This window comes from Lytechinus variegatus, chromosome 13 (assembly GCF_018143015.1).
Source record: "Lytechinus variegatus isolate NC3 chromosome 13, Lvar_3.0, whole genome shotgun sequence".
NCBI classification, from domain to species: domain Eukaryota; kingdom Metazoa; phylum Echinodermata; class Echinoidea; order Temnopleuroida; family Toxopneustidae; genus Lytechinus; species Lytechinus variegatus.
In genome coordinates this window covers 2,110,988-2,131,482 of record NC_054752.1, presented here as the reverse complement: position 1 = coordinate 2,131,482, position 20,495 = coordinate 2,110,988, and the positions used below count along the sequence as shown (strand labels likewise).

At 37.4% G+C, this 20,495-nt stretch overlaps 1 protein-coding gene across 1 annotated transcript; it reads left to right on the top strand.

Moving 5' to 3' along the window:
* The first annotated feature begins 6,628 nt into the window (after positions 1 to 6,628).
* Positions 6,629 to 13,574, top strand: LOC121426563 (UDP-glucuronosyltransferase 2B1-like). The gene is made up of 4 exons (XM_041622912.1): positions 6,629 to 7,700; positions 10,900 to 11,131; positions 11,736 to 11,955; positions 13,243 to 13,574. The coding sequence occupies exons 1-4, from the start codon at positions 6,813 to 6,815 to the stop codon at positions 13,529 to 13,531; spliced, it is 1,629 nt and encodes a 542-aa protein (XP_041478846.1). The 5' UTR covers positions 6,629 to 6,812; the 3' UTR covers positions 13,532 to 13,574.
* The last annotated feature ends 6,921 nt before the right edge of the window (positions 13,575 to 20,495 follow it).

Below are 20,495 nucleotides of genomic sequence, written 5' to 3'. Positions count from 1 at the left end.
TTTTGGCTCTTCATGATTATCTATCTTAAGTGAATCTTGGCAGACAGGGAAGGTGAGAGAGGAGAGAAAAAAAGGGAAGAAAAAGGGGGGAGAAAAAGATAAACATAAATGGTCGTCTTATGTCGTTAAGTTCTATTATACCTCTATCAGTTAATCTATATATATAGAAAAATGATCGTCTCCTTTTAATTCTCATCTCCGCGCCCCGATCAGAAAATACTAGTAGCGACCACTGATCAGTGGTGCCGACCTTGGAATTTGGCCGCCATATTTTCTTTGGAATGTCCTTGGTCATCAGTGGTGCATTGAGGAAACAAAGTTAAGAGTTTTGAATCCGGTGAACATGGTGAACTATCTAGAAAAAAATAATAGCCCTATTTCACTTTCATTCAGGAAAGATTTATTAGGTGTAGGGTCGAAATGTATAGTACGCTTTGAACTTGAAGTTCAATAGGTATTATGATGTACAGTGCCCGAACAACCCCTCAACGTTAGTGCAGAGATTAATAAAATGGTCTGACTACCGTGCCATAAAGTGATGTTCAAATTTATGCTGCTTATTTTTTTTAAATCGAGAAGAAACCGTTTATATTGAGCTGAATAGCTCTGCCCTCATCTTATCAAGCCTGATTTCAATAAGGATTCAAATGTCCTTTAAACTGAATACTGATCAATTGCATGATGATCAAAGGTTATATTTGATAGCTAAGCCGGCGAATGTAATCTAGTCTGTAGGCACAAGCCCTGATAAAAACTTTGATCAGCAAGTGTGTCTCCATGCAAAGACTACCATATACAAAACTTGCTGTTTCAGTTCGAGAGGGCCTTCAGTGAAGGCATGAGTAGACTGCACATTCAGACCCTTAACTCGAGAGAAAGGCTTGCACAGCAGACTAAATGTAATCAGTGTAGTCTTTCACCGGTCTTTTTCATTTTGTTTATGGCATTCTTTGCCAGTCATGTTATTCACTTTTTACAGAGAAGTACCTCAGTATCTTTTTTTTATTCAAACTGCAATCATTTTTCATCTAAGTGTTCGGATCATGTTTTGATGCCGTTTTGTTGCTTGTCCCTGGTGGAAAGAACAAAGTCAGTTGCACATCAGGAGGGGGAGGGGGGGGGGGGAGGTAGGGGTTTAAACCCCAACCTCAGGCTCCCTAAAAATAATTTAAAATAAAGGAGTGTGGGATCAAATTCCACAACTATTTCCCTATTTACGAGAGTAATTCTGATATTGCTATGAAATCTGGAATTATTATAACTGATCTCAGCGATCATATTACGCCCTTCATGGTCATTGAATTTGATAGTGTACCAATGACACACCAGGCCTAATCTTAGTGATTTTGGAATTCTTGAACTTTATACAAGATGTACACACGGTATGAACAAGTTTTATGAAGAACGTTTTATTAGTCGTAAGAGATAGATGTTATCTGTGAAATCTTAATCATGGATAACAACAGATCCTGAATTATTGGTAAAGTGTAAAAATACGATTTTTTAAAAAGTAGGTAGTAAAAAAATCCTCCATCCGACCTGCATGAAAAACATAAATGTTGTAGATATTGTTTTTGAACACCACAATCAGAAATGAAAAGCGCACTTACTATATTACCATACTAAGTTCGCCACATCTAAGCGTGATTTGAAGCAAATTGTGAAATAGCCGTATAAACGGACATACTAAAAACTTTTCGAAATGCATTCATTGCATGACGGAAAATCGCATGGAATCTTGAGAGACTGCCGAAAGATCATTGAAAGACTATGAAGACGTTTGAACGATCATCGAAAGACCGTTGGAAGACCACTGAAAGACCATTTTCCTGTAAGACCGTTGTAAGACTGTTTTGAACCGTTTCAAAAAGTTTTGGAGCACATGAAGACCACGAAGACCACTGAAAGATTGGTCAGGACTCGTGTCAGACCTGGAAGACCATTCATTGAGAGACCTCTGAAAGATAAACCAAAATTCATGGTCTTTCAAAGGTCTTTCAGCGGTCTTGTTCTCTGTGGAATGGGGGTTTTAAAGAGACAGTGGACGCGAAAGGGCAGATTGGAAATAGTCGACGCGTTTTGAACAAAGGAGAATCAAAGAAGATTAGTATACAAGAAGTAGAAATTAATGGCAGTAATATTTCAGACAGATTTTACATTACTAATGCTTTTAATAACTTTGTATTTGTTAAAGTTGGACAAACTGTTCAAGATAAACTCACTACGTGCAAAAATACTGGAAATGATATGAGGGCCATTTCATAAAGCTCTTCGTAAGTTAAAAAAAGTTAGAAAAATCGTATTTTTACGGTATAAGGGGTATTGCAAGAATGAATACAGATCAAACATGAAATTGCCGTTCTCAACTTCAAAAGCCACTGGAGGATTTCCCCGAATAATTAAAACGATAAAAATAGGACACAGTTTCTAAACAATATTTATCAAGCCACATTCAATAAGATTTTAATGGGAAAATCGGGTCACGTGACCTCCCAGAAGCAAACGCGTAGCCTGGGGTGGTATTCTGGAACACTCATAACTTTTGTCATAAATTTTGTCATTTCTTTCCGAGATGTGACACCGCTATGATTGTCACAAATCGGTATTCTTAACATTGTCTTTTCCCTGTCACATCTCTCAAAGTTCCCACCCATCTTTTCGGAAGCAATCCAATCAAAATCATCGTTAGTTCCCAGTGGGAGCCCTTCTAGCCAATAGGAAGGGGATATCCCCAATTCTGTTTCTGGCATCGCGCAACTACGCGAATATTGATGCGCTTAATTACAAAGAGAGACAGGGAGCTGTGAAGGATTTTAGAGGAGAAGTAGAAAAATAAGGAAAACAGAGAAAAAAAGGAGAAATTAATATGTAGGGCCTAACTAATTGTAGCATGACAAAATAATTCTAAAAATTGTCGTGGATGATGAGTGAAACTTATGCCACAATCTAATCTAAATGATATCGTTATATGCTTGACATTCAGTCGGCAGGGTATCGGGATATTTGGTACTAAAAGATATGACAAAATTTATCATGTTTATGACTGCTACCCCCTGTCATAACTTTTGTCATATCTTTTGCTTGTATAAAAGGATTACGCGCATTAATGCCGCGTATTTTTGGTGCGCGCCAAAGAGATAAGACAAAATTTATGACAATTTTTGTGACAAAAGTTATGACATCCACCAGAATACCGATTTTGTCATATCTCTGAGATAAGATAAAATATGGAGATAAGACAATGTTCAGAATACCGCCCCTGGATTTCATTTTGGAGGGGGCGCCTTAAAATAATTGAAAATAAAGGAGTGTGGGATCAAATTCCACAACTATTTCCCTTTTTACGAGAGTAATTCTGATATTGGTGTGAAATCTGGAATTATTATAACTGATCTCAGCGATCATTTTACGCCCTTCATGGTCATTGAATTTGATAGTGTAACAATGACACACCAGGCCTAATCTTAGTGATTTTGGAATTCTTGAACTTTATACAACATGTACACACAGTATAAACAAGTTTTATGAAGAACGTTTTATTAGTCGTAAGAGATAGATGTTATCTGTGAAATCTTAATCATGGATAACAACAGATCCTGAATTATTGATAAAGTGTAAAAATACGATTTTTTAAAAAGTAGGTAGTAAAAAATCCTCCATCCGACCTGCATGAAAAACATAAATGTTGTAGATATTGTTTTTGAACACCACAATCAGAAATGAAAAGCGCACTTACTATATTACTATACTAAGTTCGCCACATCTAAGCGTGATTTGAAGCAAATTGTAAAATAGCCGTATAAACGGACATACTGAAACTTTTCGAGATGCATTCATTGCATGACGGAAAATCGCATGGAATCTTGAGAGACTGCCGAAAGATCATTGAAAGACTATGAAGACGTTTGAAAAATCATCGAAGACCGCTCCCTAGTGGGTGGGTGCAGGGAGGGGGAGTTTCCTCCTCCCGCGCGAAGCTTTCGATGTTTCATAAAATAAAATGAAAAGGAGCCGTCTCTCTTGTCTCTAGTATATCAGCTCCAATTCAGTCGACTATATTGTGATCTTGAACCTTGTTTTGAAAGTGATTTTGAACGCACAAAAAAGGAATACAATGGAGGAAATTAAAATGATAATAACTTCGCGCGAGGCGTGGAAGCTAGAGCGTTTTGTCAAATTTTTTGCCATGAAAATGATCCCGAGAAAAGGGTGTTCTCAATGACATATTGAATACTTCCCTGGGAAAGATCAGATTTTATTACAAACAATTTAGCGACAGTGCATATCTGTATACTCGCAAAACAGGGGAGAAGAAATGCATATGCTGGGCGGGAGATATTCCTCCCCGCGCAGAGCAATTCAATTATGAAATTTCAAAGGGTGGACGTTTCATCAAATGCAGATATCTCCATTACCCCCATCGGCTCTAATTCAATTGATTTTCTAATATTATTGAACTTCATTACAAGGAAAATGGTGCGCAAAAAGTTGAAACTTCTGTGATTTATTGAAATTAAATAAGAAAGGATGCCTTATTTCTTTGACTTATCCTGAAGCGCTTCATTTTGAATTATATAGAAACTTAAGTGTCATTCAAAATTTCAAACTGAGGGCGCAAAACAGGACAGGAGATGAACGTGCAGGGAAATGACATGAAGTTTAATAGAATTTGATAAAAAGATATTGTACTTCCTTTTTTTATCCCTTTTTTCTCTTCTTTTTTTTTTCTTTTTGGTGACTTTTTTGAGATGGGGGGGGGGGGGGTGGGGGCGACCACCCCCACCGCCCCTCTGGCTACACGCCTGCCCAGAAGAAAGAGATCCAAACGGGACAGATTTTCCCAGGTTGCGGATTCCCTCTTTACATTCATCATCTATTCAATACAAGATTATCTCAAGTGCGAAATAAAATCGAGGGAGAGGCTTTAAGACCAGAAGGTGAATTCTTGGAAGGGGAACCTGCCGGTAGACATCCAGCCAGACTTCCAAACCAGGAGACTTTGGAAAGTTGGGTTCCCCAGTCCCGATTTTCTTGACACAATTAGTATTCATTGCCTCTCCTGGTGTCGAAATTTGACCGATACAAGAAATCAGACTCAGTAATCATGTCAAATCCCAAAACAAGCCCATCCGACCAACAAAAAATAAGCCCATACAACCAACAAACCAAACAAGCCTAGACAACCAACCGACCGACCAACCAACCAACCAACCGACCGACCGACCGACAAAACCGACCAACCGACCGACCGACCAACCCTAACCCAACCAACCAACCAACCAACCATAACAAGCCCATCCAGGAACCAGAACAAACCCAGCCAACCAACCAGTTATGAAGGACCTAACATCTGGAAGTGTTTGCCATCAGAAATGAAAACCTGTCACACACCGTTGACTTTACACATAAATATTAATTATATCTTGCCGATTTTCCATCAACTTCAAAATAAAATGGAGCCTAAGTTTGTTTTTATTTTTGTTTTAATGTTTTTCTTGTATTTACTCATGTTAATGTTTTTGCTGCTTATGTGAATTATCACCGTGCAGAAGTAATGGGATTGGCGCATACATTCGTAATTCCGAAGCTTCGTTATTCCGAAGGTTCGGATATTCCGAAGGCTCGTCATTCCGAAGGTTCGTATTTTCGAAGGTTCGTAATTCCGAAGGTTCGTTAGTCCGAAACGAAGTGAGGTTCGTAATTCCGAAGGTGCGTTAGTCCGAAAACGAAATGATTAACAAACCTAATTTCGTTTTCGGACTAACGAACCTTCGAAACAACGAACCTTATTTCGTTTTCGGACTAACGAACCTTCGGAACAACGAACCTTATTTCGTTTTCGGATTAACGAACCTTCGGAACATCGAACCTTATTTCGTTTTCGTATTATCGAACCTTCGGAATAACGCCACAAAAGTTCGAATTAAGGAACCCTTTTACGTTTTCGGATTAACGAAGATCGAGATATTGGCAATTTACGTGTGTCGGAATTACGAACCTTCGGAAGGCCTCGATATGTCTCTGGCCTTTGCCAACCAGTACATCCACTACTTGTTTGGTTTTTACTTTTTTTCTTTTGTATGGTTTTATTTTCGGAACGGCGTAACGTAAAATATGCAAAGCTTTGGAGCGGATTTCTTTCTTCTCTTTTTCTCGATTAGAAGAAAATGCTATGCTTTGGAGCGGCTTTCTTTGTTCTTTTTCTCAATAAGACAAAAATGGTATTCCTCGGAACGGAAATTTGAGTGTAAAAATGGGGGTCCCCTCCGCGGCACATACCCACTATGCTTTATATACTGAGTGCCCCCCCCCGGAACGTAAGTAGGATAGACATAATGGATATGCCGTGTTTGATCTAGGTGACACACGCAAACATAGGCGAATCTGACTCGTCTCACGGGTTGAAACGTATGATTTTGGCGGACCAAAATAGCAGTGTTCGACACGGCTTGAAGATCAAACTGATCGCGTTTACACAGCAAAAAATCGCCGTTCTGAGTACGACTTGCGTGTCGAACCTTCGAGCCGAGTCACTATGTAAACACGGTGTATATGATAAAAGATTAACACCATGTTCTGCATGATTTCTTCTCTAAATTGATAAATAACATATTTTTTGATTGGGTTTGAAGTTTTGGTTATTGTGAGGTAAAGCATTGTGTTTACTCTCTACAATGCGATGAACACATTATTATTGTGTACGTGTAAAATGACAACAGACTAATGCACTCTGTGTGTATGGTGAATGAAATGTGACAGTTGACAGTCTGCTGTATGCTACTCTAGTCAAACAAACCTGGCAAAGAGTTAAAATGGAGTCTGTTTCAATTCAGATGTGGATTTTGGTAGTCCTACTCTCCTTTGGTAAAGTTTCAAATGTTGTTGCTTCCAATATCTTGATATCCTCACTCTACGGGGAGGGCAGTCATTTCTTGTTGGGTGCCTCTATTGGACAAGGACTCGTAGACAATGGCCACAATGTGACATGTCTTATTAGTAGAGCATTCGAACACCGTACATCCGATCCAAAATACACGAATCTTTCCTTCGAGGTATTTGACCATCATGACAGATCTCTTGAAGATGTACGAGACATGTTCTACCAGTTTAACACAAAGGCAATGGAAGGGGTCCATAACCAGTTGATAAATGCGTTTACAGGTTTCGTGCGAACCATTGCCAACGACTGTGAGGCGATATTGAAAGACGATGCATTAATGAGGCGGCTTGGAAAGATGGATGCAATTGTCATGGACCTCACCTGGCCATGTGGGGTCATGATCAAGGAAATTATCGAACAAAATATGAACTGGACCAGCAATTTAACGGCGATATCTGTGACACCGTCTCCTCCACAAGCGATCACCCTTGCCCTCATGGGTTCAGCTTACAACCCTTCCTATCAGCCAGAGTTTTTGTCCGGGTTGTCAACCCGAATGACTTTCTTCCAGAGAGTGGCTAACATTCTTCAAAGCGTAATGTTCGTGTGCCTAGGTCATTTATTTATAGGACCTATCTATTCTGAAATTGCCAAGAACGTTGGACTCAATCCTGAGAGTGCGAATTTCTACACTTGGCATAGAAAATTTGATTTGCATCTCTTGAGCATGGATTTTTCGTCTGAGTTTCCATTTCCTTTAGCTCCAAATTTCATTCCGGTCGGAGGACTCACCGCCTCGCCCGCCAAGGATCTAGACCAGGTAAAGCTGTTGCTCTCTTTTCGCCCTGCTGGCAAGAATTTTCAATACATTTACCATGTTTACCATTTTCACTGTTTTCCTGAATCCGTCGTGAGGTGCGGAAAGAAAACCCCTTATATGTTTGTCTTGCTAGTGTGAACTTAATCATCAGGGGCTTCTGCCTTTGATTTATAATAATTTATAAACCATGGATCACTCAAGGCATAGTTAAATCAATACTGACTCGTAATAGATTATATAAAATATCACTAAAATCACCTACTCAAGAACATAAAAACAAATACAAAAAATATCGTAATAAATTAACGTCCATAATCCGTTTGGCACGCAAATCGTACTTTTCGAACAAAATAGAAAACAATAAAGATCAAAATCAAACATTATGGCACACAGTAAACGAAATGTTAGGAAAACAAGTGGAATGCCTCTGGCCGTCTCACCTGCATCACGCGGTTCAATATAGCAGCAGTGCTGACTTTGCATACTACTCTAACTCGCACAAGATGTTCAGTGATACATGGTTACTCTTATGTCCTCTTTTTATGAACTAGACCAATAAACTTACAGAGATATGATGGTTATTCAACAAAAACCCCAACATGGCCAAAGTTCATTGACCTTACATGACCTTTGACCTTGATCATGTGACCTGAAACTGGAACAGGATGTTCAGTGATACTTGATTACTCTTATGTACAAGTTTCATGAATCAGATCCATAAACTTTCAAAGTTATGATGGTAATTCAACAGATACACCCGATTCGGCTAAAGTTCATTGACCTTTGACCTTGGACATGTGACCTGAAACACGCACAGGATGTTCAGTGATACTTGATTACTCTAATGTCCAAGTTTAATGAACTAGACCAATAAACTTTCAAAGTTATGATGGTAATTCAACAGATACCCCCGATTCGGCCAAAGTTCATTGACCCTAAATGACCTTTGACCTTAATCATGAGACCTGAAACTTGCACAAAATGTTCAGTGATGCTTGATTACTATTATGTCCAAGTTTCATGAATCAGATCCATAAACTTTCAAAGTTATGATGGGAATTCAACAGATATCCCCAATTCAGCCACAGTTCATTGACCCTAAATGACCTTTGACCTTGATCATGTGACCTGAAACTTGCACAAAATGTTCAGTGATGCTTGATTACTATTATGTCCAAGTTTCATGAATCAGATCCATAAACTTTCAAAGTTATGATGGGAATTCAACAGATATCCCCAATTCGGCCAAAGTTCATTGACCCTAAATGACCTTTGACCTTGGTCATGTGACGTGAAACTCATGCAGGATGTTCAGTGATACTTGATTAACCTTATGTCCAAGTTTCATGAACTAGGTCCATATATTTTCTAAGTTATGATGACATTTCAAAAACTTAACCTCAGGTTAAGATTTCGATGTTGATTCCTCCAACATGGTCTAAGTTCATTGACCCTAAATGACCTTTGACCTTGGTCATGTGACATGAAACTCTAATAGGATGTTCAGTAATACTTGATTAACCTTAAGGCCAAGTTTTATTAACTAGGTTCATATACTTTCTAAGTTATGATGTCATTTCAAAAACTTAACCTCAGGTTAAGATTTGATGTTGACGCCGCCGCCGCCGCCGCCGTCGGAAAAGCGGCGCCTATAGTCTCACTTTGCTTCGCAGATGAGACAAAAACCGCATGATCTTAACAATGTTGATTTCCTTCTAAACGGACACACAACGAAAAACCCTTCCAAAATTGCTGAAGCATTTAATTCTTTTTTCGCCAGTGTTGGTCCTAATCTTGCATCTAGCATTGTGACTAATACCAACAACTTTTCTACATATTTACATAACAATGCCGAACATTCTTTATTTTTTAATCCTACTAATCTTCATGAAATTTTAGAAATCGTCCGATCCTTGAAATCTACTAAATCGTGTGGCCTTGATGGTATCAGTGTATATTTACGAAAACAAATAATTCATTTTATGGCTTCTCCCCTTGTACATATTTTCAATTTATCTCTCATAAAGGGGATTTTCCCGGATCAGCTTAAACTTGCAAAAATAATCCCCATATACAAAAAAGAAGACCCTTGCCAAATTGCTAACTACCGCCCTATTTCATTACTACCAAGCATATCCAAAATACTTGAAAAAATTGTTTATAAACGACTATATTCTTTTCTGGACACAAATCAGTTATCAATTCCCAACCAATACGGCTTTAGCAGTTTAGGAAAAATCACTTAACTGACTATGTAATCTTACAATTATATGATAAAATTACATATTCACTTTCCAAAAAAGAGCACTCCATTGGGGTTTTCATGGATCTATCGAAGGCATTCGATACCATGTATCATCATATTTTGTTGTTTAAATTAAAGAAATATGGAAAAAGAGGTAGTGTACATTCTTGGTTTAAAGATGATTTAAATAATAGACGTCGATTTGTTAATTTTAAATTCAAATCATCCCATACATGTCCCGTTGAATGTGGAGTACCTCAGGGTTCAATTCTAGGCCCCTTATTATCTTTAATTTATATGAATGATATTGTTAGAGCATCACCTTTACTTACATACGTTTTATTCGCAGACGACACTAACATATTTTATTCACATCAGAACTTAAACATATCCTAACAACTCTAAACAACTCTAAATCAAGAATTAAAGAAATTATCATTATGGTTTAAATCAAATAGACTCTCCCTTAACATAAATAAAACAAACTTCATGTACTTTAAACATATTAATTCGAAACAAGTATTTCGCGATATCATTTATATCAATGATATGCCCATTAACGAAAAACAGGAAACAAAATTTTTAGGTGTATTGATCGATTCTAACGTAACATGGAGTAGTCATATTCGTAATATAAGCATGATGAATGCAAGGGCCATAGGCATCTTGTACAAATTGAAATATTATATATCTCAAAGATCATTACTAATGCTTTACAACTCCTTTATTTTGTCACACATTTCTTACTGTAACATAGCATGGGGAAATAGTAACAAAATAAAAATAAACTCAATATTACGTCTTCAAAAGAAAGCTCTTCGTATTTGCTATCACTCTCATTATCTCGCCCATACTGATCCAATATTTCATTATTTTAAGACAGTGAAAATTTACGATATTCACACTTATCAAACTGAGTATGTGTCAATACACTACTTTCGTTTTTGTTAAAAGGAATTGGAGGATTTCATGCAGAGCTCTGGAGATGATGGTGTCATCCTTTTTACTCTGGGGACCTACTTCTCCCAAGTTGCTAAACGCCTACCGGGATTTGTCGAAATGTTTGCAGACGCTTTTGGAAGATTACCACAAAAGGTTATCTGGCAGTTGATGGACCCACCTAATGACCTTGAACTGCCGTCAAACATTAAGTTAATGCCGTGGGTACCACAAAATGACTTACTAGGTAAGTTATCTGTTCTTGCAAGCGTTTACCTGTTGAACGTCTTTTTTTTAATACACATTCAAGTGTCAGATTCTGTAAATTAAATCAAACAAAGGGTAACCTCTCTGTCACATCACAAACTAACGAATTTTTTTTTTAAATAAAAAACCCAAACTTTTTAGCCACTTTCCAATGAAGTCATGGTAGTTGTTGCCATTAATTGGCATCACTTTGCTCTTGCTTGACTCCACACATCATTTATATACAATCAATTTATGTCGTACAGATCCATAGGCACTATATTGCATCCAATATCGCAAGTACACAAATCACATGAAATAATCATGTATTCCTCATAATTGGGAATTAGATTAGAATTAGAATGAGATTTCGATCGATTTCTGTATCGTGCGTATTTATCATCATTTATTTCTCTCTCATATTCTTTCCTCTCTCTTCGAACTTTATCAGCTGTCATGAGTTGGACCACAGTCGAGAGTTGTTTTTTGTTGAAACAGGCCCTAGCAATGACTGATTAATGTATTAGTGTCAATGACATCCAATTGGTTGGTTTGGAGTGGAATTAATTAATGTGACTGATGTCTTTATATATTTGCAATAACAGGTCATCCAAAGACACGAGTGTTCATGTATCAAGGAGGCAACAATGGTTTCCAAGAAGCCTGTTACCACGGTGTTCCTATCGCCATCATACCCCTGTATGGTGATCAGTATGACGTAGCAGCCAGAGTAGTAGGAAGGGGGATGGGACGAAAGCTGGATAAAAACACCATGAACGCCGAAGTTATATATGAGACACTAAAGGACCTGACCACTGACACAAAGTAGGTTCTTACAGCATCTGGTCTGGCCCCGAGAAAATGGCACGGGCTTTAAGAGAAATATTGCCATCATATTATAGTAGTTCCAGACACTGACATTATCATAGATCAAACACTATAGACCATCTGCTTTGAAATATATGCAATTTTACATGCAAACTCAATTTTTTGATACTTAGAAATCGCCATTTTTAGACCCCCATTGCACTCAGAAAGTGATGTATCTGAGTCTAGTCAGTCCGAGTCCGAGTCTGGCGTGTCTGAGACTGGCACATGTTCTTTTCTTATTTCAAAGGCCTGCTTTTCAATTCTTTCTAGTTTCTGAATGTGCTCTTTCCTACTTGCATTTATCCAAACAATAATATTGAATTAAAGAAAAGTGCACTTTACACCATTGCTTAATTTCCTTCTTGACAGAAAGACATTTCCCTGAATATTCATTGTGTATAGGCAAGCTTGCCTTATTCAATGGATATAATGATACAGCTCAGACTGAGAAAACGGGCAGACATTTTTCGTGAGTGTACACCACTGAATGTCGCAGGGGCCTATTAACATCAGAAAGGCAACAGATATTCATTTGAGCCAATCCATTTTCAATTTTTAATCTTCATATGGCTAATTTACAAAGATGATTGTCCACCTAAAACTGATTCCTTTTTTACTAGGATAATTACTGAAACTTCTTTGTTCCAAGTAGGAATAAATATCACCAACTTTTGGAACTATATTTTGACCGGCGGAAGGGTAAGGGCTAGTTTACTCTTTTAGGTGATGAAGTCGACTCCTCAGGAGATTCCTTTATGAATGCCGATTTGTTTTTAAAATGAGCCTGTCAAGGGACCATTTTCTGGACAGATATGGATTGTCAGATTATATCCTATCCGCTGGTAGTATACATTTGACCCCCGAATTTCATTCTTATTTTCTATGAATTTTTAAAAGTGTCATTTTAACACACGAGTCTACGGAAAATGTTTTAGCCTGTGATACCATGGTGTACACATTTAGTTTATCACGCGCAACAAACTGCGCATAGGCATTTCATATGCATTGCCGACTACCAGTAACGTTAGTACACCGTGATCCGATTTGGCTGAAATGTGAGTGTGAGTTTTGAAAATATTGTATGAAATTTTGGGAAAACTTCGGGGTATGTGAACTGTGTGCATGAGCGCGAAAAATGGAGCAGTAGCAATCAAAATAGCGCTCAAACATGTCAAAGGCTTGTTCTGTGTTATTGGTCTCCATAGTTCACCGACCTGTTCTATTCTCCCTTTATCTCTCCAGGTATAAAAACGTCGCAAAACATGTCTCGGCAGTCAACAGGAACAACCCAATGACAGCTCGAGAAAGGGCAGCATTCTGGATAGATCACGTGATCAAATATGGCGGAGATTACCTGAGATCGCCTGCAGGAGAATTATCATTTATAGTTTACCACAGCCTTGATGTGGTCGCGTTCCTTTTCTCGATCAGTTGTCTACTTGTGGCAATCATTATCTCTACTCTTCTTTTTTGTTTAAGATATTGTCGTAGAATTATAATTGGGACCAATGGTAAAGAAAAAGGTGATTGATACGTTATTTCAATGAAAAGCGTGCTCCCATATTTGAAATAGTAGGTACCAGGGGCGGATCCAGCTTTCGCCAATAGGGGGGGGGGGGGGCCGAAAAATATTTTGATCAACATTTTTTTGATTGGCCTCTACAATCTGGCTTTTTTGGCGGGGGGGGGGGGTTCAGGGGGTAGTCTTAACTAAATACTGACGTTTTAAGTATATGTTAGTATTTATTGCTATAAACAATATAAGGTATCTCATGTGGTCTTAATATATAATGCGAGCGCGAAGCGCGAGCTAAAAATCTTTGATATTTTATGTCCTTAGAACTGAAGATTCAGCGCAGTTTTTATAATCATGAACAAAGATAAGTATCCGACTAAACAATGCGAGCGCGAAGCGCGAGCCGAAATTTTATCATATAGTAACGTGAAAAGTGACTCAATTAGGACTGTTTTTAGTGATTAATGAAGAGGATACAAGAATCACCAATTAAATAATGAGAGTGCGAAGCGCGAGTTCAAATTTTCTGATATTCCGACCTGAAAAAAAATGAACAGTCTAAGCGTGTTTTTATTTAAATAAACAAGCTGTGTGTCTCAAACAATTAAATGCGAGCACGAAGCATGAGCTTAATTTTTTGATATACTGACATGATAAAGGAGCATTTTGACAAATTTTGGTAAGAATTTCCAAAGAGCATAGGTTTCTCACAAATCAAACAATGCGAGCGCGCAGCGCGAGCTGAACATTTTGATACACATTAACAATGTGTGTAAATCAAACAAAATAATGAAAGCTTGATGTGCGAGCTAAAAAATTGTGTGCAAATTGGTATCAGAACTGGATATATTGTATATATATTTTGGTTATATATTAGTATCATTTAACCCTCTTGAATGGGATTCATTACACAGGCAATGCGAGCGCGAAGCGCGAGCGAACAATTTTATATAAAGTCTATTTTCCAATTCTTCCCCTCACCTTTTTTGGGGGTATCCTTTTCGGGGTCGGGCCGGTCGTTACGAAGCTGTAAATTACCCATCATGGGTAAAATACCTCTTTCTTACCTTTCTTTCTGTTTTTCGTAGTTTCTATCAAGGTAAAGAGTACACTTTTTTCTGCAGGTTGTCAAAAAATAGGGGGGGGGGGGGGCCGGGGCCGGCTCGGCCCCCTCCTGGATCCACGCCTGGGTACACTCATCGTGGTTGTAAGAAACAATTACGAGGCGTCTATCATGGAGTTAGGAGGCGAGCACTCCGTTTTGAAAACAACTCCACAATATGCTACCTTTTTTCCCTTATGACACGTTTTCTTAATGTACAAGAAGTATATACCGGTAAATGATAATCTGGACCACTATACCAATATGTTTTAAGAATAATATTTTACTTTCAAATTCTTCTAACTTTGTTTAGTCTAACGTAAAAAATTTCAGCCTTACAACTTCATGTTTTTACCTCTTTCATAATGCTTGCACCTTCTTTTCTTCTGACTTTCTGCTACACTCCTCTTCACCCCTCCCGTTCTCTCTATCCCTTTCCACCCACCCTCTCTCTATCTGCCTCTCGAGTCCTCATCCTCAGCTCTCTCTCTTTCCTTTCTAGAATTCCACAACAAAAGTAGGTTCAATACCATACTTTATCCGTATTATTTATTTTGTAATTATCTGTGTTATTGTTTGAATATTTATATCTATCTATCTATCTATCATTTGGCTTGTGTTTATTCAACCGTGAAATTTAGCAGAACAAGTTGCATCGTGTTTTGAAAGTACCTTTTACTAGCCTTTTGACGATTTTTAATGATGAGATTGTGGAATTCGTTCCAATAGAATGGAATCAAAGTCATGATATTGGGCTTGTGACTTATAAAAAATGACAATTTTGCCTTCTGGCGGTGCTCAATGAAGATGACAAAAAATGCGTCCGTAACATTCACTGAGCGGGTAGCTTATAAAACTACCTACACGCTCATGTAAACATATATTCAAAACTCCCAGTGGTTCGGAAATCATGGATGTTTGTTTAAGGGACTTACTTTTGTTATTGTGTATATATACAGAATGTATATACATGTATATATTATATGCATACATTCGTAATTCCGAAGCTTCGTTATTTCGAAGGTTCGGATTTTCCGAAGGTTCGTTATTTCGAAGGTTCGTTATTTCGAAGGTTCGTATTTCCAAAGGTTCGTAATTCCGAAGGTTCGTAAGTCCGGAAACGAAATGAGGTTCGTATAAATTCCGAAGGTTCGTTAGTCTGAGAACAAAGTGAGGTTCGTAATTCCGAAGGTTCGTTAATCCGAAAACGAAATGAGGTTCGTAATTCCGAAGGTTCGTTCGTCCGAAATTGTAATGATTAACGAACCTTATTTCGCTTTCGGACTAACGAACCTTCGGAACATCGAACTTTATTTTGTTTTCGGATTATCGAACCTTCGGAATAATGCCACAAATGTTCGGATTAACGAACCTTTTTACGTCTTTGGATTAACGAACATCGAGGTATAGGCAATTTACTTGTTTCGGAATTACGAACCGTCGGAATAAAGAACCTTCGGAATTACGATCCTTCGGAATTACGAAGTGTAACCATATATATATGTGTGTGAATTTGAAAGGAAAAGGCTGCGGGACGTAACAATATTTTTGTCCAAATCCTTAATCAGGCCAAAAATAGGAAATTTTGATGATGATATGTAAATGACTTATTTCATCTATTTTAGACTATGAAAGTGAAATGTATGATTCTGTCTGTGCATCTATTAAGAAAAAACCTGGTTTGATTCAATCTTGCGCTTTGAAAATCATTACTGGGGAAAAATAAAATGCTTAGGGTTTTTTTTTAGAGTTTTTACAAGTTTTGACCAGTAAATTACCTCTTTATCTCCTGATCTCCAGTAGACATGTTCAAATTATGTAAAAAAGTATTCATTTTATTCAGACTTACTTACTTCATGGGCTGAACCTCACTATCTTAATATATTCGAAGTAACTCAATTTGAAAATGAAATCATATGGGATAATTCAAATATAAATCACGAAAACAAGTTATTGTATTCCAGAAAATGGTACGATAAGGGTATAGTAAAAGTACGCCATTTAATGTAATTGAAAATGGATCATGGAAAAACTCTGAAAGTATTACAGACCTACTGTCGATGAGTTCTCTTTGCATCTTACTCAATATGCTAAAATTAAAACCGCTTTTCCAAAATATTGGTTCGATAAGTTGAACACTGCTCAGCTTGAGAATCACGGTGATCAACGAATGCAAAACGATAAATTTATTCAAATTAAAACCGGTGACTCAATTGACATTACAATATCATAAACAAAACAATCCTACACATATTTTATAGTTTTAAAAAAAAATTCACACCCAAAAGTGTTATAATTTTTTTGGCAAGATAGACTATCACTTGCAGATGATTATGATTGGAATAAATTGCTGAAAGTTAAGTTTAGAAAATCATTTAGAAACAGAGCTATACAATATAATTTCAAATTGCTGCATCGGATTTTGCCGTATAAATAAAATTTAGTTCGGTGGAATATCACATCAGATATGGCTTGTAACCATTGTAAACAAATTGGAACTCTAGATGTGGAGCGTTGTGGCCCAGTGGATTAGTCTCCGGACTTTGAAACAGGGGTTGTGGGTTCGAATCCAAGCCATGGCGTAATTTCCTTCAGCAAGAAATTTATCCACATTATGCTTCACTCAACCCAGGTGAAGTGAATGGGTACCTGGCAGGAATTTATTCCTTGAAATGCGTGTGCGCTGTAATCATAGTAATTACGGCAGCCAAGCTACAGCTGGGGTGATAATATCCAAGTCCTTTGGAAGCGCATAGAGACATTATTCATAATTGTGATATGCGCTATACAAGAACTGTTTATTATTATTATTATCAATAGCAGCAGTACTAAGGTCACATTGCGCACCGAAATCGGTAGACCTGCTTAGCCGGGGGTAATTTAGGAGCGTCTTGAGCACGTCGGAATGTGGATACGTGCGCTATACGAATCCTACATTATTTATTATAGTAAAACAGACAGTGCATTGTAGAATAAACAAGATGATAAGACGAACTGATTTACGGTGACACAACATATGTTTCTAATTCTACCAGGTCTACACTAATTGCTCCTGGCTTTCTTTCATCTCCGACGTAGTGGCAGTATAGGGTTTTATGTTAGGTTTAGCGTAGGGTATACCAAGGACCGGCTAGGTCCATGGCTATACGTACAGGCCCGTATTCTGAAGTCATGTTTAAACTTATGGGCAGCCAAAAACTCAACATATTCTGATAACATTTCAGTTATCATTCTGAGACAGTTATAAATTATTTGAGTGTCATGAGAGGTAATGAATTAAACATGACACTCATAGAGATTTTTGCCCCAATCGGCCCTTCATACGGGCCATAGTGTTCAATCCATGGTAACGTTGAAGTTGGTCATTGAATTAGTGTGTGGTATTTACAGTGGAGCAAATGTCACAGAATCAAATTTTATGCAACGCTGCTCTTACCAAAGTATTTATATCGAACCCTTTTAATGTTCTCTGAAAATGCTTATCTTGATAAATGTGCGCTGAAAATGTTTACGTGATTCCATCAAGTGTTCTCCAATCGGTCAAACTCCACATTACATAACAGAGTTTCGCAAAATTAAAACCCAAGCACACAGTCGAGAGCCTGCACAGCTCCACGGAAAAATAATGGTTTCAGATCTCCTTTGGCAAAACAAATGTCACACTTGGCGATGGTGCATATTCACTTGTTGCCCTAAATATTGCTTGCCAATTGACATTTCTGATTATGTCAAATACACATTTAAACAACTCTTCTCTTTAGTTAAGAAAAATATTGTGTACACGTAGAATTAAGTAAAAAAATATCTATATAAAAACTGCACTAAACAAATAATAATAACAACAACAACAACAATAATAATGATATTATTGATAATAAAAGTAACAACAACAAAAATAATAGTAATAATTGTATTATAAGTAGTATCATATTTATATCATAAAGAGCGAAAAATATCAAACAGTCGAGATTTGTTCAGTGATTGGAAAAAAAATGGGCTCATGATTTTCGGGAATAAGGGTCATTGTCTTATGATTATAGGCCATGACAGGCCACACTATAAACTTCCAAAACGTGGAAATGTCACAGTGGTGCAAATAAAAAGGAAAAAAAATCGCAGAAAGGAAATATTTTGAATAATTTTAAGATTGTATTTGGAGATGATGCAATATTCAAAATGTTCATCAAAATTCACATTCAAAATATTGATTAGAATATTTTGGTAATTAGTGTGATTTAAATTCTTATAAATATTGATAAAATTGCAAAGATATATGGGAAGTTTTGTTGTCCTAACATGCCTAAGTATTCCATTAACGGCAATTATTTCATCATCAGTAACACATCGTACACTTGAAGTTTATATAGGGTAGGTAAATATTATGTATATTTTACCCCCGCCTCCACCATTTCCACAGAGGCGCCAGTATATGAACAATTCACGCCAGTGTAGGCCTATTTAAATGACATTTCGATTCGTTTATCATATTTATGATCAAAGTTATAACCATATTTAAAAGTTATTGGAATCATACAATTTATTGCCGTCAGGATCAAACCTGGGTTTTTGTTTACCTAAAGATTTGGTCAATGTCAGGAAAGAAATTTAAATTGTAATGTTTCAATTGAGTTCAAACATGTTCTTAGCATTTACTGTTTAATGTTTCAATTGATGTTTCAATGTACATATGTTTTGAATGTTTCAAAGGCAAGCGTTGGAAACGTTTGATCCCCTAGTACAAGATCAGGTGGATGCAATATTTTGTTCAAGTGTTAAAAATATTTCGTACTAGCTAAGCATCTTCATACAGGTGTCGTAAATAGTTAATACTGTGCTTTAGCATGGATGAATATAGGTATACAAATGCACAGGAAGTCCCTTGTTATTAAGAATGTGTTGCTTTATGTATTCATCTGTTGTTAAAATTCTCTGAATTAATTTATAGAATTTCTACAGTTAGTCCTAGCAACAGTAGGGTATATTAGGAGGTTAATTTCGGTAATTCAAGGAGAACCACCTAACCTAGAATAGACTACAGATGTTCGTGTAGGCAGTCTACGTTAAAACTGAGGGACTACGTCGGTGACGAGATAACGACCCTAGCTGCCGCCGGTTCTCCACCGACATGACTGGTAAAATTCATGTCATCATTGGGGGCTCGATCTCGTCCACTTATTCCCACATCTCTCTTATCTGGGGGCTACTCATCGAGGGGTAACACAGCCTGCGGAGGCCGAGGCAGAGTGGAAGAGACATCGCAACCTGCGGAGGCCAGGAACTGGACCGACCACCAGGGCCAAGTGGGGCGTGTCAGACCAGATAGGATGAGGGGGCTCACATCAACGATTACCGTTTAAGTTAAGTTATATTTTGTTATCCATAATCCACATCTAATGTATATTTTCATGTAAATCATTGTAAAAGAAATCAAAGGAGACCACATAATGATTTAAGAGCTTTGATTAAATCTAACTGTAATCCTCAGTTTTTACCTATTCCTTATTTGGTGTCAAGCAGCAGTAGATAAATAATAAAAAAAAGTCACTTCCCACGTGACAATTTGGAGGTCCCACCGAGATACTGCTGCTTGAAATAATTCAAAATTATTTAGGAAAGAAATGCATCTGTGGTCATCTTTCCAATTGGGTACTTTATTGATGGTCTATTGGTAATAGCTCTTAAAGTACTTCTCCCCAAGGTGTGCATTGAAGCCTTGGTACTAATCGTATATATATACTTGCTATGCTTGAATTTACATTTGGATAGTACGGTGAATTATTGTGGGAAATTTTCAGTAGGAAAATATATTTCTTACCTTTTTTTCGGCCGGGTAAACAGTATTTATGGAAAGCAGACCCTGTTTTCATGCTATGGTAT